This window comes from Pseudomicrostroma glucosiphilum, assembly GCF_003144135.1.
Source record: "Pseudomicrostroma glucosiphilum strain MCA 4718 unplaced genomic scaffold BCV69scaffold_19, whole genome shotgun sequence".
Lineage (NCBI taxonomy): Eukaryota > Fungi > Basidiomycota > Exobasidiomycetes > Microstromatales > Microstromataceae > Microstroma > Microstroma glucosiphilum.
This window is the reverse complement of record NW_020289931.1, coordinates 351,709-379,684: the sequence shown is the minus strand read 5'-3', so window position 1 is coordinate 379,684 and position 27,976 is coordinate 351,709. Positions and strand designations below refer to the sequence as shown.

The 27,976-nt window shown below is 63.9% G+C and overlaps 1 protein-coding gene across 1 annotated transcript; it reads right to left on the bottom strand.

The window, feature by feature from the left end:
* Positions 1-153: 153 nt before the first annotated feature.
* BCV69DRAFT_279255 (hypothetical protein) lies at positions 154-27,510 on the bottom strand (the record flags this gene model as incomplete). The annotated part of the gene is made up of 1 exon (XM_025491235.1): positions 154-27,510. One exon carries the CDS (start codon positions 27,508-27,510, stop codon positions 154-156), a length of 27,357 nt encoding a protein of 9,118 aa, XP_025345175.1.
* Between the last annotated feature and the right edge of the window lie 466 nt (positions 27,511-27,976).

Below are 27,976 nucleotides of genomic sequence, written 5' to 3'. Positions count from 1 at the left end.
GTATCTTCTCTCTCTCGCTCTCGCTCTCTAGCGATGCCTTCGTCCGAGGATGGCAGGCATGGCAGTGTTGACTGCAGCGAGGGTGGCACGGCTCAAGGCAGCACTCTTGATTGGAACGGCCGACAGAGGCTTGCCAATGACAGCGGGGTGACCTCACTTCCACTGTACAGACACTGCACCACCTAGACCATTCATGAGAACAGCCGAGGCAGAAGTGGTAGCAGCCGCAGTGGTGGAAGTAGGCTCGGCGGTGCTAGTCGCATCAGCAGCAGAATCGCTAGTGCTAGTGCTAGAGGAACCGTCGAGGCCATCACCCAGACCGACGCCAGAGCCAACATCGGCGACGACCGAAGTCGAAGTCTGTGCGGCAGTCGTCGAGGTGCTACTGTCCGGACCCAAAGTCAGCGTCAAGGTGGCTCCGTTGGCAGCGACCTTGGTGGTGGTGGTCAAGCCCGAGGAAGCCTTGACACTGGAAGTGCCAGTAGCCTTGGTCGACCTGGCAGTGCTCAACTTGGAGGCCGTTGAGCTAGTGCCATTGCCGGCGTAGACCGTCACCGTCTTTCCATTGGCCAAGGTGCGAGTACTCGTCAGGGTGAAGGGTCCAGAAGCGCCAGATGCAGAACCACTGGAGACGCCATTGAGGGCGTCGCCAGCAGTGACCGTGGTGGCTGCGCCGTTAGCTACGACCGTCGTCGTCGTCGTCGCTGCCTTGGACTGTTGTTTAGCAGTGGTAGGCGCAGACGACGAAGAAGAAGAGCCGTAGAAGGTGACAGTGGCACCATTCGCCAGGGTCACCGTAGTCGCAGAAGTACTGGGCGCTGACGAAGCCGCATCAACGGTGACAGTGCGAGATTCAGTCACCGTGACGGTACGTGCGCCAGCGGCAGTACCCTTGGCGGCATTGGTGGTCGAAGCCTGGTAGACAGTGTTGTCATCGTTGCTCGAGTTCTCGTCTCCAGACGCGGCGCTGTCAGAGTCGTCAGTGGTGGACTCTGAGCTGCCAGTGTTGGAGGCTACAGTCGAACCCGAGCTACTGTCATCATCGGAGCTGCTGTCAGAAGCGGAGCTGCTGTCGTCCGAACCGGAGAGACGCTCAGTTGAAACCGAGCTATCAGGAATGGTAGACTCCGTGAGCTGAGCGCAGCCAGCAGGGACGTGAGGGTAGTAGAGCTGGCGGCCATTCTTGCGTGTGACCTCGGGATTGCCCTCTTCACTGTAGTAGGCGATCCAGGTGACTTGACAGTCGCTAGCAGACGAAGTCGAAGAAGTGCTTGCGGGAGTGGTGGCAGAGCCAGTCGAGCTTGCGCTTCCAGCGTTGCCAGCCGAGGTCTCAGATCCAGCTGCGGCGCCAGTTGAGCTAGATCCGCTGTGCTTGCTTGCATTCGATCCACCCTTCTGGCCACTTCCGGTGGCCGAGGCCTTCTTGGTGGAAGACTGGGCAGCCTTGTCGGTGGACTTGGGGCTCGATTCTCCGGCCGATGTCTTGGTCTTGGTCTTGTCACTCTCCGTTGAGGCGGCAACACCACCCTTGCCAGCACCCGAGGTCTTGGTCTTCGAGGAAACCTTGCCAGACTCGGTGGCGGCAGTGGTCTTGTGAGCGGACGCCTTGGTCGTGGTGTCATCATCAGCAGGAATGGAACCGCCACCACCGTTGTTAGCAGCAACTCCCTTGGTCGACGTGGAAGCCTTGGTGGAAGCCTTGGTCGATCCAGCCTTGGTCGATCCAGCCTTGGTCGATCCAGCCTTAGAGGATCCAGCATGGGACGATGCAGCATGGGACGACGCAGCATGGGACGACGCAGCATGGGACGACGCAGCATGAGTCGATGCTGCCTTGGTTGAACCCGCCTTGGTGGCACTAGTCTTCTTGGTGGAAGACTGGTTAGCGTCGGAAGCACCGATGGAACCACCATTGTTGCCAGCAATGACCTTGGTCGTAGACGAGGTCTTTGTAACCTTGGTCGAGGTGGCCTCAGACGTGGCAGCAGTAGTCTTGGCAGCAGTGGACGCGGTGGAAGAAGCGCCATCAGTAGAAGAGGCCTTGGTTGTGCTGCTCTCACCGGTGCTGAGGCCGATGTTGCCTCCAGTGTTACCAGCGACGGCAGTGGTGCCAGTCTTGGAAGCCGTCGTAGCCGTGATCTTCGAAGAGGTGGTTGAGGTCTGCTCCTTCGATGTCGTCGCCGCAGACGATGATGTCGCTGCAGTAGTCGTCGAAGTGGCGTCTTCACCACCATCGCCACCATCACTGACAGTGCTGGTGGCTGCCACACTAGAGGTCGTAGCCTTCGAAGTCGATGTGCCACCGAGGCCAATAGACGCTCCAGACGACGCTGCATTGCCAGCGATGGAGCCAGTGGCAGTGCTGGACCCAGCTGTGGAGGTGGCGGTGGCTGAGGTAGATCCACTCGAAGCAGCCGATGTAGAATCGGATGAGGCCGTCGAAGAAGCATCGGAACCGATACCGACGCTCGAGGTCTGACCATTGCCGATGACTGATCCGGAGGATGTGGCCGACGAAGAAGCAGTCGATGAAGAGGCAGCGGATGTCGAATCAGATGAGGCCGTCGCGGTTGGATCAGAATCGATACCAATGCTCGAGGTCTGGCCATTGCCGACGACTGTTGCAGTGGTGGTGCCCGATGGAGCAGCCGACGAGGACGATGCTGATGAGCTGGACGACAATGTCGAGGAACCATCGGACTCAACGCCCACGCTCGAGGTCTGGCCGTTGCCGACGATTGACGCGGTGTTCGTCCCGGACGAAGCCGACGTAGACGAGTCTGCTGTGGTCGATGCCGTTCGAGAGCTGGTTGCAGTGCTAGAGCCAGAGCTAGAGCCAGAAGCGTCTGCAGTGGCGGCAGTGGAAGACGACGATGATGTGCCGGACGCGGTAGTGCTAGACGACTGATCCTTGCTGCTCGAGCTGGCGGAAGTAGTGGTGGTGGCATCGGCAGATGCGTAGACTGTGACAATCTCGCCATTGTCCAGCGTCGCCGTGGTGACCGCAATTTCGCCTGCTTTGCTGCCATCGTCGCCACTGGAACCGGATCCCGTGGCCGCAGCGGTTGTTGCAGCTTGAGTGGCAGAGGATGAAGCAGAGGTGGAGCTCGAAGATGAAGCTGGAGTGTCAGTTGCAACGGCGGCATTCGTGTTCTGGCCGTTGCCGACGACAGTGGCGCTGGCAGATTTGGAGCTGGTCGAAGAGGCAGAGGACTGCGAGGTAGCCGTCGTGGGATCGGATTCAGAAGAGCTGGACGAGGCCGACGATGTCGGTCGAGAAGTGCTTGTAGAAGACGATGCGCTCGACAAGGAGACATCGGCAGAGCTGGCGATGGCGGAAGAACCGCCGTTGTTGCCCACCGAAGCGCTGCTGGTGGATGTTGATGTCAAGGAAGTGGCCGAGGCAGACGATCCCGAGGCAGTGTCCGAAGCAGGCGATCCCGAAGAGCCCACCGAGGTAGACGATGCTCCAGTAGCGCTTGCGGAAGACGAGGAGCTTGACGAGGTGGAGTCAGCGGGAATGGCAACCACGGAAGAAGCGCCGTTTGCGACAACGGAAGTGCTGTTGGAGGAAGACGATTGCGAAGAAGCAGCCGAGGGAGAAGTTCCTGAGGACGTGACCGAGGCAGACGATCCCGAAGCAGCGTCCGTAGCAGACGATCCCGAGGTAGTCACCGAGGCAGATGATCCTGACGAAGCAGTAGCCGAAGATGAGCCTGGAGCGGTAGAGTTGGCCGATGTCGAAGTAATGGACGAAGAGGAGTCGAGACTGATACCAGCTGTTTGCGGCGCTGTGTTGGCGACGACGGATGGAGTGGTCGTGGAAGTAGCAGTGTTGGTGGCAGAGACGGTGCTGGCGCTGTTCGAGGCAGAGGGAGCGACCGACGTACTGTCTACCGTCGTGGCTGTGCTCGAAGTCGCGGCAGCAGCTCGAGATGCTGCGGCCGATTGGACTGAGGCGGCAGAAGCCATAGCAGCGGAGGCGGCAGAGTTGGCGGATGCCACCAAAGATGACAGCGAGGAAGCGATGTAAGCTGCATACGAAGAGGCAGCGGCTGCCTGGGCGGCCGCAGAGGCAACCTGTGCAGCGGCGGAGGAAGAGGCAGAAGCAGCGGCAACCGAGGCGGCCGACGCAGCTGACACCGATGCAACCGAAGCACTGGATGCCGCCAGAAGGGCAACGTTGGCAGCCGAGTACGAGACGGCATCTGCGTAAGCAGAGGCGACCGAAGCAGCGGAAGCAGCTGAGATAGAGGCGACGTTTGCAGACGACGACAAGGCAGCCATGACAGCAGCTTCGGATGAGACAGCTCCAGCAGCAGCGGAAGCAGCAACAGCGGCGACCGAGGAGGCAGACACAGCAGCAGCAGCAGCGTAACTGGAGGCTGCAGCAATGGCACCGTCGGCAGACGTCGAGGCCGCAAGAGCATTGGAGGCAACAGAGGCTGCTGCCGCTGCTGCCACTGACGAGTGAGACTGGATAGCGGCAGACGCTACGGAAGCAGCAGAAGCGGCTACCGACGAGGCAGAGGCAGCTGCCTGTTCGGCAACCGAGGAAGCGACGGCAGCGCGAGACTCAGCCGAAGCGGCGACGGCATCTGCAGAGGAGGAGGCAGCAAGAGCCTTGGCCGCAGCGGAGGCGGTGATGACGCTTGCTGAAGATTCGTACGCAGAGGCGACCGAGGCATCAGAAGCCGAAGCCGAAGCGGCGAGAGCAGAAGCGACCGAAGCGACAGAGACAGCCGAAGCAGATGCAGCCTCGGCCGAAATGGACGCAGATGCGGCCGCAGCAGAAGCTGAAGCGACAGCAGCGGAAGCTGAAGAGCTGGCATCATTCGCAACCGAAGCCGCATAGGCGGTGGCGGATGCAACGGCAGCCGAGGCAGACGCGAGAACTGCAGCCGCGGAAGTCGAGGCGGCGGAAGCGATGTTGCTGTTGGAGTTGACAGCTGCAGAAGCCGCTGACTGAGCCGCAGAGGCGACGGATGCAGCTGATACTGACACGGACTGTGCGTACTCAGAAGCAGAGGATGCAGCAGCAGCAGCAGAGATCGAAGCGGCTTGAGCAATCGACGACTGCTGCGCTACGGCATCTGAAGCGGATGAGGCGGCGGCGTCGGCGACAGCTGAGGCTGACTCGGCTGCGACCGAGGCGGAGGCGACGACGGCCGAAGCAGAAGCAGCGACGGCCGCGGTGACAGACGAGGCAGAAGCGATGGCAGCTGCGGCGTTGGACGAGGCTGAAGCAATCAAGCTGGCCACCGAAGCAGAAGCGTCGGAAGCAGCCGATGACGCAGCAGCCAAGACGGAACCGGCAGAAGCAGTAGCGGCAGAGGCCTCGGCAGAGGCATCTGCGATGACCGAGCTTGCGTAGCCAGAGGCAGAAGCAGCAGCAGAAGAGGCAGAGGCAGCCACTTGCGCTGCAGAAGAGGAAGCAGCAGCAGCAGCAGCTGCTCCAAGAGACACAGCACCGGCAGCGGATGCAGACGCGGCTGCAGCAACTGAAGATGCCGAAGCAGCGACTGAGGCAGCATATGCAGCAGCAGACAAGCTGGCGCTGTCCTGGGAAGCAAGAGCGGCAGAAACTGCGGCGGAAGCTGACGAGGCGGCGGCAGCAGCTGAAGAGGCAGCCGAAGCGGCAAAGGCCGAAGCGGACGATACAGCGGCGGCGGTCTGAGCGTCCAGTGACGTCGAGACGGCATTGACAACGGAAGCTGCAGAGGCAGCGGCAGCAGAGGCTTGAGAAGCTGCGGATACAGAGACGGCCGAAGCCTCAACTGAGGCTGCGGAGACAGCCGCATCGGCGGCAGCAGACGCTGAGGCAGCGGCGGAGGATGCGGAAGCTGAGGCTGATTGCGCGTACAGTGATGCAGAAGCAGCAGCCTGAGAAGCCTCAGACTGTACTGAAGCAGCCGAGACTGAAGCAGCAGATGCAGCGGCAGTGCCCGACGCCTGAGCAGCCGACGCCGCGGCAGCAGCTACAGCTGCTACCGAGGAAGCAGAAGCAGCCACTGACTGAGCATAGTCAGATGCAGAAGAAGCGACTCCAGCGGCCGAAGTGAGTGCGGCAGCAGCTACAGACGACTGTGAGTCCAGCACGTCAGACAGCGATGCAGCAGCAGAGCTGGCAGCGGCGGCAGCCGAAGCAGACACCTGAGCAGCATAGGCGGAGGCGGAGGAAGCAGCAGCAGCAGTGTAGCCGGCAGCAGAGGTGGAGGCAACGGACGCCAGCGAAGCGCCAGAAGCGGCAGCGGCAGCGGCAGAAGCTGAAGCAGCATCAACAGCGGCAGCAGCAACCGAAGAGGCCGATGCCACTGCCTCGGAGGCGGCCGATGCGGCACTCGCGGAAGCGGAGGCAACGAGGGCAGACGCAGAGGAGGCCGCAGCGGCAGCAGAGCTGGAAGCGTCAGAACCGACGGAAGCAGCCGAAGCCAAGGCGTCAGAGGCGGATGCAGAGGCAGCGTTGGCGACCGAAGCTGCGTACTGAGAGGCAGATACGGCGACCGAGGAAGCAGAAGCGGCAGCGGCGGCAGCGGCAGTGGAGGCAGAGGCCGCCACGGCCGAGTCTGAGGATACGGCGGCAGATGCAGCCTGAGCGGCCAGGGAAGCGCTCGAGGAAGCCGCAGCAACAAGGGAGGACGCATAATCCGCGGCTGACGAAGCTACCGCAGCCTGGGAGGCGACAGCGGCCTGAGCAGCCTGAGAAGCTGATGCTGCCACATCCGAGGCTGATGCAGCGGCTTGGGAGGCGACAGCGGCAGCGGACGCCACGGCCGCTTGGGCAGATGTCGACGCGGCGAGAACGATGGAAGCAGCAGCAGCTGTAGCAGCCGAGGCAGCGCTAGCAGCGGAGGACTGTACCACAGCATCAGACTCGATGGCTACGCTGAGGGCAGAAGCGGCAGAAGAAGCTGCGGCTGCAGCCGAGGAGGAAGCAACAGCAGCCTGGGAAGAAGCTGAGGCTTGAGCAGCAGCGGCCTCGGCAGAGGCGGAAGCTTGAGCAGCGCCGGCAGCGCTGGTGGCTGAGGCAGCTGATTCGGAAGCAGACGAAATGGCGGCTGCAGCCGAGGCCGAAGCAGCGTCAGCAACCGAAGCAGCATATGCAGAGGCTGAGCTTGCTGCAACAGAGGCGGAGGATGCCACAGAGGCAGCGGAGATCGAGGCAGCGGATGCAACTGCAGCGTCAGCAGCGACGGCGGCAGAGGCTGCTGCAGCGGCCGAGGCAGCTGCAGAGGTGGCAGAAGCGGCAGCCGAGGAGGCGTAGTCTGCCGCAGAGGCAACGACAGCTGCGGCTGATGTCGAGGCAGCGTTGACAACGGAGGCCTGAGAAGCGAGAGCTGCGGAGGCCACGCTGGCAGCAGATACAGAGACGGCATCAGCAGAGTTGGAGGCCTCGAGAGCCTGTTGAGAAGCCGAGGAGGCCACGGCGGATGCTGACGAGGCTGCAGCTGCGGCATAGGAGGAAGCCGAGGCAGCGACAGCGGCCGTATAGGCGTCTGCTGAAGTCGAGGCGGCGGAGGCGACCGATGCTCCCGATGCGGCGGCGGCGGCAGCGTACGATGATGCGGAGGCTGCAACAGAAGCGGCAGATGCAGTAGCACTCTCGACGGCTTGCGAAGCCGACTCCAGGGCAGCCACAGCGGACTCGGACGCGACAGAAGCAGCAGACTGGGCTGAAGCAGCTGCAGCGGCAGCTTGCGCCGAGGCTGAGGCAGCGGCCTCAGAGGCGGAGCTAGCCACACTGGCTGCAGAGACGGAAGCAACAGAGGCAGCAGAGGCACCCGACACTGTGGCGGCGCTAGCAGCAGCAGCGGCAGACGAGGCTACTGAAGCTGCCGAGGAAGCAGCAGAAGCAGCGTAGTCTGAGGCGGATGCAACGACAGCCGAAGCTGAAGTGGCGGCGGCTGATGCTACCGCAGCTTCAGAGGCAGCTGCCGACTGAGCAGAGGCGGCAACGGATGCAGCATACGATGCAGCAGAGGCAACGGCAGCGCTGGCAGATGTAGAGGCATCGAGTACCAGCGAGGCGGCGTTGGCCACGGCAGCGTCTGCCGAAGCAGAAGCGATCGAGGCCACAGAGGCGGCAGAGGCAGACATGGCAGAAGCCTGGGCGGCAGCCGAGGAAGAGGCAGCTGCTGCGGAGGCAGAAGCCGATGCGATGGCAGCGGCGGCCGAGGTGGAAGCGGCATTGGCCGAGGATGAAGCAGAAGCAGCGACGGCGGAAGCCTGGTCAATTGCAGCCGATGCGACAGCTGCAGCCGAGGAGGCGACCGAAGCGGCCGATATCGATGCGACCGAGGCAGCAGAGGACCCAAGAGAGACAGCAGCTGACGCTTCGGATGCAGCTGATGCAGCAGCCAGAGAGGCAGAAGATGACACTGCCGCCGCAGACAGCGAAGCACTGTTAGCAGCAGCCAGCGCAGACACAGATGCCACCGAAGCGAGCGAGGACTGCTCGGCGATGGCCGAAGACGCCGAGGCGGCAGCGGCAGAAGCAACGCCAGCAGCGGATGTAGAAGCCGCCATAGCTACGGAAGCAGCAGCAGCAGTGGCCGCAGAGGCAACAGCAGAGGCAGATGAGATGACCGAGTTCTGCGAAGCGACGGCAGCGGCTGCAGAAGCAGATGCGGCCGAGCCAACAGCTGCTCCAGAGGCAACAGCGGCATCTGCTGAGGCTTGTGCCTGGGCGGCAATGGACTCTCCAGAAGCAATTGCAGATGCTGCATACAGGGAAGCTGAGGCAGCAGCAGAAGCCGCGGACTCAGAGACCGATGAGGCTACCGCTGCTGCTGCTGATGCTGCATCAGCTGCAGACGAGGAAGCTGCTGCGGCCGCAGAAGATGCGTACGAGGAGGCCGAAGCCGCAGCAGCAGAAGCCGAAGCTTGCACTGCAGCGGCAGACGTAGAAGCAGCAGCAGCAGCAGAGGAGCCCAGAGATACGGCAGCATCGGCAGCAGATGAGGCCGAAGCTGCAGCTGAAGCTGCCGAAGCGCTGACCGAAGCGGCATAATCGGCAAGGGATGAGGCGACCGAGGCAGCAGAGCTCTCAGCTGAAGCAGCGACCGCAGACTGAGAAGCGATGGCGGCGTCAGCAGCAGCAGAGGCAGCAGCAGAGACCGAGGATGCGTAAGCCGAAGCAGAGGAGGCAGCACCTTGAGCGGAGGTCGCTGCAACGGAGGCGTAAGAAGCAGCAGATGCCGCAGCGGCGGAGGCGTAAGCAGAGGCAGAAGACCCAGCCGATTGAGCTGCCAGAGAGGCTACCGAAGCTGCACTGGAGGCAGAAGCTTGAGCAGCCGAGGCAACCGAGGCACCGGAAGCGACGTCAGCAGCAGCTTGAGAGGATACCGATGCAGCGACTGCAGCTGCTGAGACACCAGCAGCAGAGGCAGCAGAAGCAGCCGAAACGGATGCGCTAGATGCCGAAGCAGCGGCAGCGGCGGCAGCTGCCGTAGCAGAAGCGATGACACCAGCAGCTGAAGTGGAAGCTTCCAGTGCCTCCGAGGAAGCAGCTGAAGCGGCAAGAGCAGCGGCAGACGAGGCCGAGGCGATAGCGGAAGCTGCCGAGCTCGAAGCGCTCGCGGCCGCTGCGGTGCCCAGAGAGATGGCATCGGAGGCGGCAGCGGCAGCCGAAGAAGCCACTGACTCGGCTGAAGCTGATGCAGCTGCTGCGTAGATAGAGGCAGCGCTTGCGACGGCGGCAGCCGAAGTCGAGGCAGCGTATGCGATAGAGGATTGCGAAGCCACCGCAGAAGCTGCAGCGACCGATGCAGATGAAGCGACATCGCCAGCGGAAGCTGTAGCGGCAGCTGCAGACAGCGAGGCCGAGGCGGCCGCAGCCTGTGCTGAGGTGATGGCAGCGGCTGCAGAAACCGAAGCTTGCGAGGCGATTCCGCCAGCAGAGGAGGCAGCGGCAGCAGCATACGAGGCGACGGAAGCGGATACCACGGAGGCCATGGAAGCACCTGATTCGCTGGCAGCGCTAGCGACTGAAGCTCCAGAGGCGATGGCGGCTGCAGCCTCAGATGAGGCCACGGAGGCCACGGAGGCTGCTGAAGAAGCAGCGGCACCGGCGACGGCGGTGGCGTTGGCAACAGCATCGCTGGCTGAGAGCGCGATCGAGGCAGCGTAGGCAGACGCAGCAGCAGCGGCACCGGACGCAGAAGCGGCGACTGAAGCAGCAGAAGACGAAGCGGCAGCAGCGGCTGAAGATCCAAGCGAGACAGCGTCGGAGGCAGCTGAGGCGGCCGAAGCAGCGACTGAAGCAGCAGAAGCCGAAGCAGAAGCTGCGTACTGCGAGGCTGAGCCAGCGGCCGATGTGGCAGAGGCCACAACAGCAGCGGCAGAGGTCGAAGCTTCCGCAGCAATGCTTGAGGCATCAGCAGCAGCTTGAGCGGCTGAAGAAGAGACCATGGCGGCGTAAGAGGTTGCAGAGGCAGAAGCAGCAGAGGCAGCAGCTGAAGCAGAGGCGAGCGCGCCAGCAGCAGATGTTGAAGCACCTGCAGCAACCGACAAGGCATACGACAATGCAGAGGCGGAAGCGGCAGCGGCAGCCTCGGAAGCAATCGATTGGGCTCCAGCTGCCGATGTTGACGCAGCAGAGGCGACCGATGCAGCACTTGAGGCAGCGGCAGCGGCGACGACGGAAGCGGAGGACAGGGCTGCAGCAGCCGAGGTCGAGGCGGCATCAGCGACAGAGGCAGCAGAAGTCTGGGCAGCAGCAGCAGAAGATGCAGCAGCTGCGACGGCTGAGGTGGCAGCAGCGACGGCTGTTGCGGCCGACTGAGCGACCGCAGCAGCAGAGGCAGATGCTTGCGAGGCAGCGCTGGCTGCAGAAGCTGCAACGCTCGCTGCTGAAGAAGAGGCAGCAGCTGAAGAGGCAGATCCCAAGGAAACTGCAGCGAGTGCGGCTGAAGCAGCGGAGGAGGAAACCGAAGCAGCAGAGGAAAGGGCAGAGTCTGCGGCTGCAGAGGCAGATGCGACTGCAGAGGTAGCGGATGCGACCACGCCAGCAGCAGAGGTGGAAGCCTGTGCCGCGGCGTCCGAGGCAGCAGAAGCGGCCACAGAAGCAGAAGACACCGCAGCTGCGGCAGAGACCGAAGCAACGGAGGCTTGAGAAGCGGCGGAGACAGAAGCGGCAGCAGCAGCATCCACCGCAGACTGGGAAGCGGCGGCGGCGGCGGCAGAGGCAGAGGCAAGTGCGCCAGCAGCAGACGTGGCAGCGGCGGCGGCAACCGAGGATGCGTACAAAGCAGCAGAAGCCGAAGCCGCCGACATTGCGCCGGCAGCTGAAGTCGAGGCGACGAGGGCGACCGAGGCAGCATTGGCTGCGGCGGATGCGGCAACTGCAGAAGCAGACGATAGGGCTCCAGCAGCCGAGGTCGATGCAGCGTTGGCAACAGAGGCAGCAGAAGCCTGAGCATCTGCGGCCGACGAGGCAGCAGCACCAACTGCGGAAGTGGCGGCAGCAACGGCTGTAGCCGCAGATTCAGCGACGGAGGCCGCAGAAGCCGAAGCAACGGATGCAGCGCTGGAGGCTGAGGCTGCGACACTGGCAGCAGAAGCAGAGGCTGCTGCAGACGATGCAGAGCCGAGAGAGACAGCTTCGGACGCAGCAGAGGCAGCAGAGGCAGCTACCGATGCCGCTGAGACGGATGCAGCAGCAGCAGCAGCCGAAGCAACTCCAGCCGCAGAGGTGGCGGAGGCTACGACCCCAGCTGCCGAGCTCGAGGCGGCGGCAGCGGCGGCAGAAGCCGAGGCCGCCTCAGCAGAGGCCGATGCTGCAACGCCTGCAGCTGACGACGAGACGACCGAAGCATACGACTGTGCAGAAACGGAGGCAGCGGAGGCGGCAGCGGAGGCGGACGCGAGCGCGCCAGCTGCCGATGTCGCGGCGCCCTCAGCAGCAGCCGATGCCGATGCCAGGACGCCAGCTACCGAGGTGGAAGCAGCACTTGCTACAGATGCAGCCGAAGATTGAGCAGCGTCTGCAAGCGATGCAGCCGCGCCGACGGCCGACGTAGCTGCAGCAACAGCAGTGGCAGCTGACTGAGCAACGGAGGCAGCTGAAGCGGACGCGATTGAGGCAGCGCTTGAGGCCGAGGCTGCGACGCTGGATGCGGACGAGGCAGCTGCTGCTGAAGAAGCTGATCCAAGAGAGACCGCAGCTTGAGCGGCGGAGGAGGCGGAAGCAGCGACCGAGGCGGCAGAGACGGAGGCAGCAGAGGCAGCAGCAGAAGCAGCGCCAGCAGCGGAAGTAGCGGAGGCTACGATTCCGGCAGCGGATGTGGAAGCTGCAACGGCAGCAGCGGATGCTGACGATGCTGCGTCGGCCGCTGAGGATGAAGCGGCAGCAGCGTAGGATACAGCCGAGGCAGAGGCAGCAGCGGCTGCAGCAGACGCTGAGGCCAGGGCACCTACAGCCGAGGTCGAGGCAGCAGCTGCAGCGGCCGAGGCAGATGACAGGGCACCGGCGGCAGAAGTCGACGCTGCTGATGCTACCGATGCTGCGTATGAGGCGGCAGCTGCAGATGCGGACGATTGTACGCTGACGGCGGACACCGAAGCTTCGCTGACAGCAGAAGACGCCGAGCTCTGTGCAGCAGCAGCTGAGGATGCGGCAGCTCCAACAGCTGATGTGGCAGCAGCGACGGCGGTAGCAGCGGATGCTGCGACGGATGCAGCAGAGACAGATGCTTCTGAAGCGACGCTGGCTGCGGATGCTGCTGCGCTTGCGGCGGACGATGATGCAGCAGCGGAAGAAGCTGATCCGAGAGAGACTGCGGCTTGAGCAGCGGAGGATGCGGAGGCAGCAACCGAGGCAGCAGAGACGGAGGCGGCAGAAGCGGCAGCAGAGGCTACACCCGCAGCGGAGGTGGCAGAAGCGACCACCTCGCCTGCCGAGACGGAAGCCTGTTCGGCAGCTGCAGAGGCCGAAGAAGCTGCGACTGAGGCTGAAGATGCTACACCCGCAGCTGATGCAGATGCGACCGATGCGTACGAGAGAGCCGAAGCTGAAGCGGCCGAGGCGGCGGCAGAAGCGGAAGCAGAAGCGACAGACACTGCAGCGGAAGCTGAGGCGAGAGCTCCAGCAGCAGACGTAGAAGCGCCCAGGGCGACGGAGTTTGCGTAAGCGACAGCCGATGCCGAGGCAGAAGCGGCAGAAGCAGAGGCAGAAGAAATGGCAGCTGCTGCTGAAGACGAAGCGTCGGCAGCGACCGACGAGGCGTACGAAGCAGCAGATGAGGCGGCGACCGCAGCGGCTGATGAAGCTGAGGACAAGGCACCCGCGGCCGAAGTCGAGGCGGCGCTGACGACCGAAGCAGCCGAGGACTGGGCAGCAGAAGCAGAAGCAGAAGCAGCTCCGGCCACTGAAGTCGCTGAAGCAACGGCTGCCGTGGCAGACTGAGCAGCGGCAGCAGCAGATGCAGACGCTACGGAAGCTGCGCTTGAGGCAGAGGCTGCGACACTGGCAGCGGACGAAGACGCAGCAGCTGACGACGCAGAGCCTAGGGAGACTGCAGCAGCAGCAGCAGAGGATGCAGACGCAGCCACCGATACGGCTGAGGCCGATGCTGCATCCGCGGCCGCAGAAGCTACACCGGCTGCCGACGTGGCAGAGGCAACAACACTAGCTGCCGAGGCGGAAGCTTCCAGAGCAGCTGCTGAGGCGGACGAGGCAGCTGCAGAAGCAGATGAGGCTACGCCAGCGGCAGAAGAAGAGACCTCGGAGGCATAGGCAAGTGCAGATTGTGAGACGGAGGCAGCGGCAGCAGCAGCAGAGGCAGAGGCAGCGGAAGCAGCAGCAGAGGCCGAAGCCAAAGCGCCGGCCGCTGATGTAGAAGCATCTAGGGCCACAGAGTTGGCGTATGCTGCTGCAGAAGACGAGGCGAAAGCGGCAGATACCGAAGCAGCCGACTGGGCTGCGGCGGCAGAGGCAGAAGCCGAAGCAGCAGATACCGAGGCGGCAGATTGAGCAGCAGCGGCAGATGCAGAGGCAGCTGCAGCAGAGGCAGAGGCGGCTGAAACGGCTCCAGAAGCTGATGTAGCAGCTGCGGCAGCAATGGAGGAAGCATACGAGGCGGCAGACGCGGCTGCAGAAGCTGCTGATGCCTGTGCGCCGGCAGCTGAAGTCGAAGCGGCCTCAGCAATCGACGAGGCGGATGCCTGCGCGGCAGCAGCGGACGAAGCAGCAGCTCCAACCGCAGATGTAGCAGAGGCGACGGCAGTTGCAGCTGACTGAGCGACCGAAGCAGCAGAGGCCGATGCAATGGAAGCTGCGCTTGAGGCTGAAGCGGCTACGCTGGAAGCTGAGGAAGCGGCAGCGGCTGAGGAGGCCGACCCAAGGGAGACGGCGGCAGCAGCCGCAACAGAGGCCGACGATGCGACGGAGGAAGCTGAAGACTGCGCAGCGGCGGCGGACTGCGAGGCGGCGGCAGCAGCAGCCGTGGCAGAAGCTACAACACCAGCAGCAGAGGTCGATGCTTCGGAAGCTGCTGCTGAAGCAATGGAAGCGGCCTGAGAAGCGACCGATGCGACGCTAGCTGCTGACTGCGACACGACGGCGGCATACGAGACTGCAGAAGCGGACGCGACCGAAGCAGCGGCTGAGGCGGATGCCTGAGCACCTGCAGCAGATGTGGCAGCGTCGGCAGCGACCGACGAAGCATAAGCCTGGGCAGAGAGCGAGGCAGAGGCAGCAGCAACGGACGCGGCCGATACAGCGCCTGCGGCGGATGTGGAGGCAGCCGAGGCCACTGAGGCGGCGTAGGAGGCAGCGGAAGAGGCAGCTGAAGCCGCAGCTGCGGATGCCGAGGACTGTGCACCAACAGCAAAGGTGGAGGCAGAGCTGGCCACCGAGGCGGCAGACGACTGAGCAGCAACGGCAGAGTCAGAAGCAACACCGACAGCAGATGTAGCAGAGGCGATGGCAGCGGTAGCGGACTGGCCGACGGCAGCAGCAGAGGCGGAGGCGGCAGAGGCCACACTCGACGCGGAAGCAATAACACTGGCCGCCGAGGCAGAAGCTGCTGCGGAAGAGGCTGATCCCAGAGACACGGCGGCGGCGGCAGCGGACGAAGCTGAAGAGGCCACTGACGCAGCGGATGCGATGGCAACAGCAGCAGACACCGAGGCGGCGCCGACTGCTGAAGTAGCGGATGCCACAACGCCAGCTGCTGAAGTCGAAGCCTCCATAGCGGCCGCCGAAGCAGAAGATGCCGCGACTGAGGCCGCAGAGGCAACACCAGCTGCCGAGGCAGAGGCGACCGAGGCGTAAGACGCGGCCGATGCAGAGGCCGAAGCAGCAGCCTGAGACGCAGACTGAGATGCAGCAGCGGCGGCAGCCATAGCGGAGGCGGATGCGGCAGCAGCAACAGAGGCGGCCGACGACAGGGCTCCCGAAGCTGAAGTGGCAGCGTTTGCAGCCACAGAGGCAGCGTACGAGCTAGCAGATGCCGATGCAGCGATGGCGGATGCTGAGGCAGCTGAGAGAGCGCCTGCAGCAGATGTCGAAGCAACAGAAGCAGCCGAGGCGGCGGACGAGGCAGCAGCGGCGGCAGCAACAGATGCAGAGGACAGTGCTCCAGCGGCCGAGGTCGAAGCTGCACTGACGACCGAAGCTGCGGAAGCCTGTGCATCAGCAGCTGAAGCAGCGGCAACGCCGGCAGCGGAGGTAGCAGATGCAACAGCCGCAGTGGCAGACTGTGCAGCAGCGGCAGCCGATGCCGATGCAACCGAAGCGGCGCTAGAAGCGGATGAAGCGACGCTGGCAGCCGAAGAAGAGGCAGCTGCCGAAGATGCGGAACCGAGTGAGACTGCAGCCTGAGCCGCAGACGAAGCAGAGGCGGCCACGGAAGAAGCAGATTCCTGTGCTGCGACAGCAGCTGCAGAGGCGACACCAGCGGCGGAGGTTGCAGAGGCGACGACGTTGGCAGCCGAATTGGATGCTGAAACGGCTGCAGCTGAGGCGGAGGCCGCTGCCGCAGAAGCCGCAGAGGCAACGCTAGCAGCAGACGCTGATACCGAAGCAGCAAGAGACGATGCCGAAACAGCGGCAACGGAGGCAGCAGAAGCAGCGGAAGCAGCAGCGACAGAAGCAGCAGCAGATGCTGAAGCCAGAGCGCCGGCAGCAGAGCTGGAGGCATCAGCAGCGACAGAGGCAGCGTAGGAGCTGGCGGACGCAGAGGCCGCAGAGGCCGAAGACTGAGCACCCAGAGCAGACACCGAGGCAGCACTGATGATGGCAGATGCAGACGACTGGGCGTTTGCAGCCGACGATGCGGCAGCCCCAGCAGCTGAGGTAGCAGAGTTGACGGCAGCAGTGGCAGATTGGGCGGCAGCGAGAGCGGCGGCAGAAGCGACGGAGGCTGCACTGGACGCCGAGGATGCAACACTAGCAGCGGATGAAGAAGCGGCTGCAGAGGAGGCGGATCCAAGCGACACCGCAGCCTGAGCTGCGACTGAGGCGGACGAGGCTACCGAGGAAGCAGAAGCGGCAGCAGCGACAGCGGAAGCGGAGGCGACGCCAGCGGCGGAAGTAGCAGATGCTACGACGCCAGCGGCCGACGTCGACGCGGCGGAAGCAGCAGAAGCGGCCGATGAAGCGGCAGCAGAAGCTGAAGCCAGAGCGCCAGCGGCGGACGTAGAGGCAGCGCTGGCGACCGATGCTGCAGAAGACTGGGCAGCGACTGCCGAAGCGGAAGCGGCGCCGACTGCGGATGTCGCAGCATTGATAGCGGCAGTGGCAGATACGGCAACAGCTGCCGCAGAAGCGGATGCAACAGATGCGGCGCTCGAGGCTGAAGATGCAACGCTGGAAGCCGAGGAAGCGGCGGCCGCGGAAGAGGCAGATCCGAGGGAAACTGCAGCCTGAGCAGCAGACGATGCAGACGAAGCCACAGAGGCAGCTGAGATGGACGCTGCATTGGCAGCGGCAGCGGCGACACCAACGGCCGAGGTGGCGGATGCCACAACGCCAGCAGCCGAAGCAGAGGCAGCCGAGGCAGCCGAGGCAGCAGACGATGCAGCTACAGAGGCTGCAGCAGAGGCCGAGGCGAGCGCACCAACAGCGGATGTAGAAGCAGCAGAAGCGACCGAGGCAGCATACGAGCTAGCAGAAACCGAGGCTTCGCTAGCGACTGATGCTGCTGACGCTCGAGCAGAGTCGGCGGAAACCGAGGCAGCGCCGACTGCCGACGTGGCAGAGGCGATGGCAGCGGTAGCGGACTGTGCCACTGCAGCGGCGGATGCAGAAGCCACTGAAGCTGCGCTGGAGGCTGATGAGGCAACGCTGGAGGCCGAAGAGGCAGCTGCGACCGATGAGGCAGAGCCAAGAGACACAGCAGCAGCAGCAGCTGACGAGGCCGAAGAGGCCACTGAGGCAGCGGAAATCGAAGCCGCATTCGCAGCAGCGGAAGCGACTCCAACAGCAGAGGTGGCTGAAGCCACGACACCAGCGGCCGAGTTTGAGGCAGCAGAGACAGCAGCGGCAGCTGAGGCAGCAGCAACCGAAGCGGCAAGAGACGCCGAGGCAAGAGCGCCGGCCGCAGACGTGGAGGCAGCAGCAGCCACAGAGCTGGCAGAAACAGAAGCAGCAGAGGCAGATGATGCAGCGCCCGCCATGGAGACGGAAGCTGCGCTTGCTACAGAGCTAGCCGATGACTGAGCTGCAGCAGCCGAGGATGCAGCTGCTCCTGCAGCCGAAGTGGCAGAGTTGACGACGGCGGTGGCGGAAGCCGCAGCCGCTTGAGCAGCAGCCGAGGCAACAGATGCAGCACTAGAAGCCGAAGATGCGACGCTGGCCGCAGACGACGATGCTGCAGCTGATGAGGCGGAGCCAAGCGAAACGGCTGCCTGAGCAGCGGCAGAGGCGGAGGATGCGACCGAGGAAGCCGAGGCCTGGGCATTGGCAGCAGAGATGGAGGCTTGGCCTGCAGCGGACGTCGCAGAAGCAACCACGCCGGCGGCTGAAGTTGAGGCGGCAAGAGCGGCAGAAGAAGCCGAAGCAGCTGCAACGGATGCGGCAGAGGACGCCGAGGCAAGAGCACCGACAGCTGATGTCGAAGCAGCGCTAGCGACGGAGCTAGCCGACGACAGCGCAGCAGCAGCCGAAGATGCGGCAGCCCCAGCAGCCGAGGTGGCAGAGTTGACAGCAGCCGTGGCGGACTGGGCAGCAGCGACAGCAGCGGCAGAGGCAACCGAGGCAGCGCTGGAAGCCGACGAAGCAACGCTAGCAGCCGATGACGAGGCGGCGGCTGAGGAAGCAGATCCCAGGGAGACGGCGGCTTGAGCTGCAGCGGAAGCAGACGAAGCCACTGACGAGGCAGAGGCCTGGGCAGCAACCGCAGAAGCAGAAGCTGCGCCAGCAGCGGAGGTAGCAGAGGCAACTACTCCAGCAGCCGAGGTCGAAGCGGCTGAGGCCGCGGAAGCAGCAGATGCAGCAGCGACGGAGGCAGCAGCAGATGCCGAGGCGAGCGCACCGCTGGCTGATGTCGAAGCGGCAGAGACTACAGATGCGGCGTAGGAGCTGGCGGACGCAGAAGCGGCACTAGCGACTGACGCAGCCGATGACTGAGCAGCAGCGGCCGAAGACGCGGCAACTCCAGCAGCGGAGGTGGCAGAGTTGACGGCAGCAGTAGCAGAGGCAGCAGCAGCAACAGCAGCAGCCGAAGCGACTGAGGCAGCACTAGAGGCCGACGATGCAACACTTGAGGCGGAAGATGCAGCGGCGGCAGACGAGACCGAGCCAAGGGACACGGCAGCCTGTGCTGCAACGGAGGCTGAGCTAGCTACAGACGAAGCCGAGGCCTGAGCAGCGACGGCCGACGCAGAAGCAGCACCAGCAGCGGAGGTAGCAGACGCGACTACACCAGCGGCAGAAGTCGATGCGGCGGAGGCAGCAGATGCAGCCGAAGCAGCAGCGACCGAGGCAGCAGAAGAGGCGGAGGCGAGCGCACCGACTGCCGAGGTCGACGCTGCAGAAACCACCGAGGCAGCGTAAGCACTAGCCGAGGCAGAGGCAGCAGAAGCCACAGAGGAGGCGTAGGAGTTGGCAGACACCGAGGCTGCGCTAACAGCCGAGGCTGCAGAAGATTGGGCAGACGCGGCGGAAGATGCAGCTGCTCCAGCGGCGGACGTAGCCGAGTTGACAGCAGCGGTTGCGGATGCGGCGGCAGCAACGGCAGCGGCTGAGGCGACCGACGCAGCACTGGAGGCCGACGAAGCAACACTCGAGGCTGATGATGCGGCAGCAGCAGACGAGGCGGACCCGAGAGAGACCGCAGCCTGAGCGGCCAAAGAAGCCGAAGCCGCGACTGAGGCAGCAGAGACTTGAGCGGCAGCAGCCGAGATAGAGGCAACACCAGCGGCGGATGTAGCCGAGGCGACGACACCAGCGGCTGAGGTCGAGGCCGCAGCAGCAGCAGAGGCAGCAGACACGGAGGCGACGGAAGCAGCAGAAGATGCCGAGGCGAGGGCTGCACTCGCAGAGGTTGAGGCAGCAGAGGCAGCGGCCGCAGCCGAAGCAGCAGCGATAGAGGCAGCGGCGGAGGCCGATGCCAGAGCTCCACTTGCGGATGTCGAGGCAGCAGAAGCGACAGAGGCAGCGTAGGAGCTGGCAGAGACTGCGGCGGCGCTAGCTGCAGAGCTGGCCGACGATTTAACAGAAGCAGCAGATGAGGCAGCTGCTCCAGCAGCGGACGTGGCCGAGTTGACAGCAGAGGTTGCGGATGCGGCGGCAGCAACGGCGGCAGCTGAGGCGACAGAGGCAGCGCTGGAGGCGGATGATGCGACGCTAGCGGCAGACGAAGAGGCTGCTGCTGACGAGGCGGATCCAAGGGAGACTGCAGCCTGGGCAGCGGCGGAAGCTGAGCTAGCGACCGACGAGGCAGAGGCCTGAGCAGCGACTGCCGAAGCTGATGCGGCTCCAGCAGCAGCGGTAGCAGAGGCGACAACACCCGCAGCTGAAGTTGAGGCAGCAGCAGCGGCGGAAGAAGCCGACGAAGCTGCAGCAGATACGGCAGCAGAAGCAGATGCAGCAGCAACAGATGCAGCAGACGAGGCAGAAGCCAGAGCACCAGCCGCAGAGGTCGAGGCAGCAGCAGCTACTGAAGCAGCGTATGAGCTAGCAGAGGCAGAGGCGACACTGGCGACCGATGAAGCAGACGACTGAGCAGCAGCAATCGAAGCAGAGGCCGAGGAGGCGGCAGCGGCGGCTGCCGATGTGGCAGAGTTGACAGCTGCAGTGGCAGACTGAGCAGCAGCCTGGGCGGCGACAGAAGCGACCGAGGCAGCGCTGGAGGCCGAAGCAGCGACGCTGGCAGCCGACGAGGAAGCGGCGGCAGAAGAGGCCGAGCCCAGAGAGACGGCGGCCTGAGCAGCGGCGGAGGCCGAGCTAGCGACTGAGGAGGCCGAGGCCTGAGCAGCGACAGCCGAAGCTGAAGCAGCTCCTGCAGCAGAGGTAGCAGACGCGACGACGCCGGCGGCAGAGGTCGATGCAGCAGAGGCAGCAGACGAGGCCGATTGAGCAGCAGCAGAGGCGGCAGCAGAAGCGGAAGCGGCAGCGGCCGAAGCAGCAGACGAGGCCGAAGCGAGCGCTCCACTAGCAGAGGAGGAGGCGGCAGATGCAACTGAGGCGGCAGCCGAGCTAGCAGAGGCCGCGAATGAGCTTGCGGATGCAGCGTACGAGCTGGCAGAAGCCGATGCGACGCTAGCAACCGATGCGGCCGAAGACAGTGCGGCAGCAGCAGAGGAGGCAGCAGCACCAGCAGCAGATGTGGCCGAGTTGACGGCGGCAGTGGCAGACTGTGCGGCTGCAACGGCGGCAGCCGAAGCAACGGAAGCAGCGCTCGAAGCAGAAGCAGCGACACTGGCAGCAGAGCTCGAGGCAGCAGCCGAAGAGGCAGAACCAAGAGAGACTGCAGCCAGAGCGGCAGCAGAAGCTGAGCTAGCGACCGAGGCAGCAGAGGCCTGAGCGTTGGCAGCAGCGACGGAAGCTGCACCAGCGGCCGAGGTGGCAGAAGCCACCACTCCAGCAGCTGAGGTGGAAGCAGCAGAGGCGGCAGAGGCAGCAGAGGCAGCAGCGACTGCGGCGACGCTGGAAGCAGAAGCGAGAGCGCCCACGGCGGAAGTGGAAGCGGCGGCAGCTACCGAAGCTGCGTACGAGCTGGCAGATGCCAGTGCCACGCTTGCCACAGAGGCAGCCGAAGACCGGGCAGCCTCAGCCGATGCAGATGCAGCGTTGATAGCAGCAGTGGCAGACTGGGCGACAGCAGCAGCAGATGCAGAAGCTACAGATGCTGCGCTGGAAGCCAAGGATGCGACGCTGGAAGCAGACGAAGCGGCGGCAGCGGAAGAAGCAGAGCCCAGAGAGACGGCGGCCTGAGCAGCAGCGGAAGCCGAAGAGGCGACGGAGGCGGCAGAGATCGAAGCGGCGTTGGCAGCAGCGGAAGCGACTCCAGCAGCCGATGTGGCAGAGGCGACGACACCAGCGGCCGAAGCAGAAGCCTGCGAAGCGGCAGCAGAAGCAGAAGCAGCGGCGTTGGAAGCGGCAGCTGATGCGGATGCCAAGGCTCCAGAAGCAGATGCTGAGGCGACCGATGCAACAGAGGCAGCGTAAGAGCTGGCAGAGACAGCAGCAACGGAAGCAGACGAAGCAGCTGCGACAGCCGACAATGAGGCTGCGTTGGCAACTGACGAGGCCGACGAGAGCGCAGCGGCAGCAGACGAGGCGGCGGCTCCAACAGCAGAGGTAGCCGAGTTGACAACAGCGGTAGCAGACTGTGCAGCTGCTACGGCAGCTGCAGAAGCGATGGAAGCGGCGCTGGAAGCCGACGCTGCGACGCTAGCTGCGGAGGAAGACGCTGCTGCTGACGATGCAGAACCTAGAGAGACCGCAGCCAAAGCAGCGGCAGCAGCCGAAGAGGCGACCGAGGCGGCAGACGACTGGGCAGCGGCAGCAGACGCGGCAGCTACGCCAGCGGCAGAAGTAGCCGAAGCTACGACACCGGCTGCCGAGTTCGAGGCCTGAGCGACAGCTGAAGAGGCAGAGGAGGCGGCAGCAGATGCTGATGCAGCAGCAGCGACGGCAGAAGCTGAAGCAGCGGCGACAGCTCCTGCAGCAGATGTCGAAGCACCGTAGACGACCGAAGACGCATACATGTTGGCAGAGATTGCGACGGATGCAGCCGAAGAAAGCGCGTTGGCGGCCAAGCTCGAAGCTGCACTTGCAACCGAGGCAGCTGAAGTCAGAGCGGCAGCAGCCGACGAGGCAGCAGCGCCAGCAGCTGAGGTAGCTGAGCCAACAGCGGCAGTGGCGGATGCGGCAGCAGCAGCAGCAGCGACGGAAGCAACGGAAGCAGCGCTAGAGGCTGAAGCAGCGACGCTGGCAGCTGAGCTCGAGGCTGCAGCCGAAGAGGCAGAGCCAAGAGACACGGCAGCGAGAGCAGCAGAGGCAGCTGAGCTAGCGACCGAAGCAGCTGAGCTCTGGGCAGCAGCGGCGTTAGCAGCAGCGACGCCCGCAGCGGACGTGGCAGAGGCGACGACACCAGCAGCCGAAGTCGAGGCAGCCGAGGCAGCAGCAGCTGCCGACTGAGCAGCAACGGAAGCCAGAGATGCAACGGAGCCTGCCGAGGCAGACACGCTGGCAGCGTAAGCGGCGGCAGAGGCAGATGCAGAGGCAGCAGCAGCGGAAGCCGAAGACAGGGCTCCAGCAGCCGATGTAGCGGCATCGTTGACGACCGAGGATGCGTAGGCGTTGGCCGAAGACAATGCAGCAGCAGCAGCAGACGATGCCGAGGCAACAGCTCCGACCACGGCGACGGATGCGACGGATGCGACCGAGGCAGCGTAGGCGCTGGCGGAAGACTGAGCAGCAACGGCAGAGTTGGAAGCTGCGCTTGCTACAGAGGCAGCTGAAGACAGAAGAGCAGCGGCCGACGAAGCGGCAACGGCGGCTGCGGAGGTAGCCGAGGCGACGGCAGCAGTGGCAGAGGCAGAGGCAGCACTGGCAGCAGAAGAAGCAGCAGATGCCATGCTGGAACATGAAGCTGCGACGCTGGCAGCAGAGCTCGAGGCAGCAGCAGACGAGGCAGATCCCAAGGATACAGCGGCCAGAGCGGCGGAGAGAGCCGAGCTAGCGACTGAAGCAGCGGAGCTCTGGGCAGCAGAAGCGGAGGCAGCAGCAGCGCCAGCAGCGGAGGTAGCAGAAGCTACCACACCGGCGGCAGAACCTGAAGCGAGCGAGGCCGAAGCAGCAGCAGAGGACGCTGCAGCGGCAGCCGAGGCAGCGAGACCAGAGGCTGATGACGAAGCTGCTGAAGCGTATGAAGCGGCCGAAGCCGAGGCAGACGAGGCAGCAGCTACGGCAGACTTGGAGGCGACGCTGGCGGCTGAAGAAGCAGAGGCCAATGCAGCAGCGGCCGAAGCAGAAGCAACGGAGTTGACCGATGAGGCGTATGCATTTGCAGAGGATCCAGCCGAGTTCACTGCAGCGGTAGCCGAGGCAAGAGCAGCATTGGCAGCGACCGAGGCAACAGATGCCACGGAAACGGCATAGGCACTAGCAGCAGCAGCAGCGCTGGAGGCAGAGGACGAAGCAGCGGCAAGTGCAAGGACGGCAGAGGCCGAGGCTGCGCTGATAAGCGACGAAGCTGCGGCCTGAGCAACAGCGGCTGATGAAGAGGCAGAGCCTGCAGCCGAGGTGGCCGAGCCGCATGAGTCCCTGGCAGATGCCGAAGCCGAGGCGGCCTGAGCTGATGCAGCCGAGAGGAGACTGGCTGCCCAGGCTGCAATTGCATTTACGGATGAAGAGGCAGCAACTGAAGAGGCCGAGCCGAGCGACGCTGCGGCAGCTGCAGCGGACGAAGCCGAGGCGAGAATCGAAGACGCAGAGGCGGCGGCAGCGACAGCAGAAGCAGAGGCAGCAGCAGCAGCAGATGTAGCGGAGGCGACGACGGCAGCAGCGGAAGCGGACGCCGCAGCGGCAGACGCAGAGGCAGCATTCGCAGAGGCCGAGGCGGCCGAGGCGACAGACGCCAATGAGGCTGACACGCTGGCAGCGTACACAGAGGCTGAAGACGAGGCGGCCGAGGCTACGGCTGCGGCCGATGAGACTGCTCCTGCTGCAGACGTTGAAGCTGCAGAAGCTGCAGCAGCAGCGTAAGAGCTAGCAGAGGCCGATGCGATCGAAGCGGAAGCTGAAGCGCCAGCCATCGAGATGGAAGCAGCGCTGAGCACAGACGACTGAGATGCCAGAGCTGCAGAAGCCGAAGCGGCAGCAGCCCCAACAGCAGACGTGGCGGAGTTGATAGCAGCAGTGGCAGACAGGGCAACAGCGGCAGCAGCTGCAGAAGCTACAGAAGCTGCGCTAGAAGCCGAGGCTGCGACGCTGGACGCAGACGACGCCGCGGCTGCGGAAGAGGCTGAACCAAGAGATACGGCGGCTTGAGCTGCAGCAGAAGCAGACGAAGCAACTGACGAAGCCGAAGAACGTGCAGCAGCAGCAGATGCCGAGGCGACTCCAACAGCCGAGGTGGCAGATGCAACGACGCCAGCAGCCGAAGTGGAAGCAGCTGCAGCCGCACTGGAGGCAGCGACGGCAGCAGCCGAAGCCGAAGCAGCTAGACCTGAAGCTGAAGTAGCCACGTTGGCGGCAGAAGCCGACACAAGCGCAGCGTACGACGAAGCAGATGCAGATGCAACGGAAGCGGCTGCTGCAGCCGAAGACAGGGCAGCAGCGGCAGACACTGAGGCGGCAGAGGCGACGCTAGCGGCTGACGAGGCGGCGACGGACACCTGAGATGCGGCCGAGTTCGAGGCGACGGAAGCGACCGAGGCAGCAGACACCAAGGCGCCATTGGCAGCAGTCTGAGCGCTGACGATTACCGAGGCGGCAGAGCTGGCAGCAGCAGAAGCGGCTGACGTAGCAACGGATACCACCGAGGATGCAGACGACAGTGCCGAGTTGACTGAGAGTGTGGCAGCAGCGGCAGCAGCAGTGGCTGAAGAGACGGCAGACGATGCAGAAGCTGCCACGGCGGCAGCAGAAGTAGCAGCAGCAGCGGCCTGAGCCGAGGCCGCAGAGATAGCGGAAGCGGCAGAGCTCGAAGCCGAGGCAGAGGCAGCCGATCCCATGGTCGCAGCAGCGGAGGCAGCCGAGGAAGCAGACGAGGCTACAGCAGCTGCAGAGCTAGATGCAGCTGCGGCGGCGGCCGAGGCAGCAGCAGCAGCAGAAGTAGCTGAAGACTGAGCGGCACTGGCAGATGCAATCACGGCGGCGGCGGCTGAGCTGGCAGCACTGGCGGCAGCACTGGCAGCTGCTACGACTCCGGCAGCGGAAGTCGAGGCAGCATCTCCTGCTGAAGAGGCACTTGCAGCAGCAGCAGCTGCCGACATCGATACCTGGTTGGCGTAGGCGACAGCTGATGCGGAAGCGGAAGCAGCAGCAGCGGCTGCAGAAGCAGCGGCAACGCTAGCTGCCGACGAAGCAGAGACGACGGCGGCATTGGCGACCGAGGAAGCGGAAGCTACGGCACCAGAGGCCGAGGTCGAAGCACCCGAAACGACTCCAGCAGCGGAAGAGGCAGCAGCAGCAGCTACCGAGGAAGCCGATGCCATGGAGACGCTGGCCTTGGAAGCAGCAGCAGCAGCCACGGACGAGGCCGAGGCAATTACTGCATTCGCCGAAGTGGAAGCGGCCGCGGCGGCAGACGAAGCCGAGTTGAGAACTGCGGTGGCAGCTGATGTAGCCGAAAAGATGGCCGAGTTGGCACTGAGGCTGATCGAGCTGGCAGATGCAACGAAAGCCGCAGCGGCCGATGCAGCAGAGGCTGACACTGAGGCAGCAGAGGACGATGCAGAAGCAGCAGCCGAGGAGCCCAGAGTTACGGCGGCAGAAGCAGCAGCAGCAGCTGAAGCAGCGACGGAAGCGGCCGAAGCAGTAGCAGAAGCAGCTGCAGCCGAGGCCGAAGCGACGGCAGCAGTAGCCGATGCTACTACGGCGGCTGCTGAGGTGGCAGCGCTGCTAGCCGCCGCCGAAGCGGAAGAGGCAGCACCAGCAGCGTACGTCGAAGCAGAAGCAGAAGCGATTGCAGCGGCAGCAGAAGCCCAAGAAGCCTGCACTGAAGCGACTGAAGCAGCCGACACCGAGGCAGAGTAGGCTGCAGCTGAGGCAGAGGCGACGGCGGCACCAGCAGAGGAAGTGGCAGCGGCGGCAGACGCCTGAGCATTCTGAGCTACGAGCGAAGCTGAAGAGGCGGCAGCCGATGCAGCAGCAGCGGCGCTGCTAGCAACCGAGGAAGCGGAAGATACGGCACCGTTGGCTGCTGTCGAGGCTGACGAGATGACGCCTGCTGCCGAGGTAGAAGCAGCCAGAGCCACGGCAGCGGCCGAAGAGGTGGCAGCTGCAGCTGATGAGACTACCACTGCTGCCGCGCTGGAAGCAGAGGCGGCGGCAGCAGAAGCAGAGGCGGCGACTAGAGAAGCCGACGACGATGCAGATGCAGCAGCAGATGATCCCAGGGATACGGCAGCAGCAGCACTGGCAGCAGCTGCAGCAGCTACGGATGAGGCAGACGATGCAACTGAGCTGGCTGAGCTCGAGGCGGAAGCTGCGGCTGACGTGGCAGAGGAGACGACCTTTGCTGCCGACGAGGCGGCGGCGGCGGCGGCTGCCGAGGCCGCATTGATCACCGATGTAGCTGACGAGGTTGCGACGCTGGCAGCTGAAGCTGCGCTCACGGTCGACACGCTGGCTTGCGATGCGGCAGAGGCTGCAGCAGCCGAAGCGGCCGAGATGGATACGGCAGCCGAGCTGACGGCGCCAGCGGCGGCCTTGGACGCGGAGGAAATGACCGAGGTGGCAGAGGCAGTGGCGATGGAAGCGTTGGCGCTAGCAGTCACCTCTGCGAATACGACGTCGGAATCGTAGATGGCAATGGCGTTGGTTCCACCACAAATTTCGGTGCTGTCACCGTAGCATGGCGTGGTACAGGCAGCCGAATTGGGAGAATAGGTGGGTGCAGCGGTGGAGCACCAACACTGATAACCGGCTTCGACTCCAAAGAAGTCGTAGTTGCTGTTAGTGTAGGCACAGAGGTAAGCACATGTCTCGATGGTCATCACACTCCAGTAGAGGTCGTATGCGGCAAAGTTGACCAGTCCCTTGTAGACGGATCCTCCAGGTTTGTCAGTGTAACATCCAATGTATCCATCAATGCTAGCAGCGACCACTGTGTTCGTCCTAGCTTCCAATGGGGACACGTCAGTGAAGTTTTCGCGCTTGGCTTGGATGTGTTTCTTTGCCTTGACTTCCCTCTTCTTTTCCAGGTATTCCTCCAATCCTGGAATCGTCGTCTGTGTAAGATTGGACACTGACGGGCCCACATCCCGAGAGATTTGGACCTGTGCAGGAGCCGCTCCACGACCAAAGATGCGGTTCAAGAATCCAGCCTGAGCAGGCTCGGCAAGAGCGGAGCCCAAGCTCAAGAGCAGGAGTGCCCGCGAGAGTCGCACCATGACTAGGTGTCTCTCCGGTAGAAGGTGGTAATTGGTAGTAGTAGGAGTAGTCCTGGCCTATTCGTTGGATGAACTTCGTCGTCTAAATTATACGGGATAGGATGAGGATGTAGGAGCTTCGTGGACTCCAAAAGTGCTTGGTGGGCCGTTTGCAAGCGGTACTACGATGTGTATCTTCTAAGCTAAAGTAAGTGGTGTGTGAGGGGGAACTGCTGCAAGTTCTGTACGAGTGGCTAGTGCGAGTACGCGTACGAGTACGAGGTGGACGGATTTCTTTTGGTGTGTGGTGAGGGATCGAATAGAGTTGTAACGAGTGCGATGCAAAGGATGGGCGGATACCACAAGGGTCAAGGGAAGGTGAGGGGGGGTAGGGAGTGTGGGGGGAGGGAGGGGGGGGGGGGAGGGGATTAACGAAACGTGGGTGGTGAGAGTGGTAGGGTTGGGAAGGAAGGGATAGGCATGGATG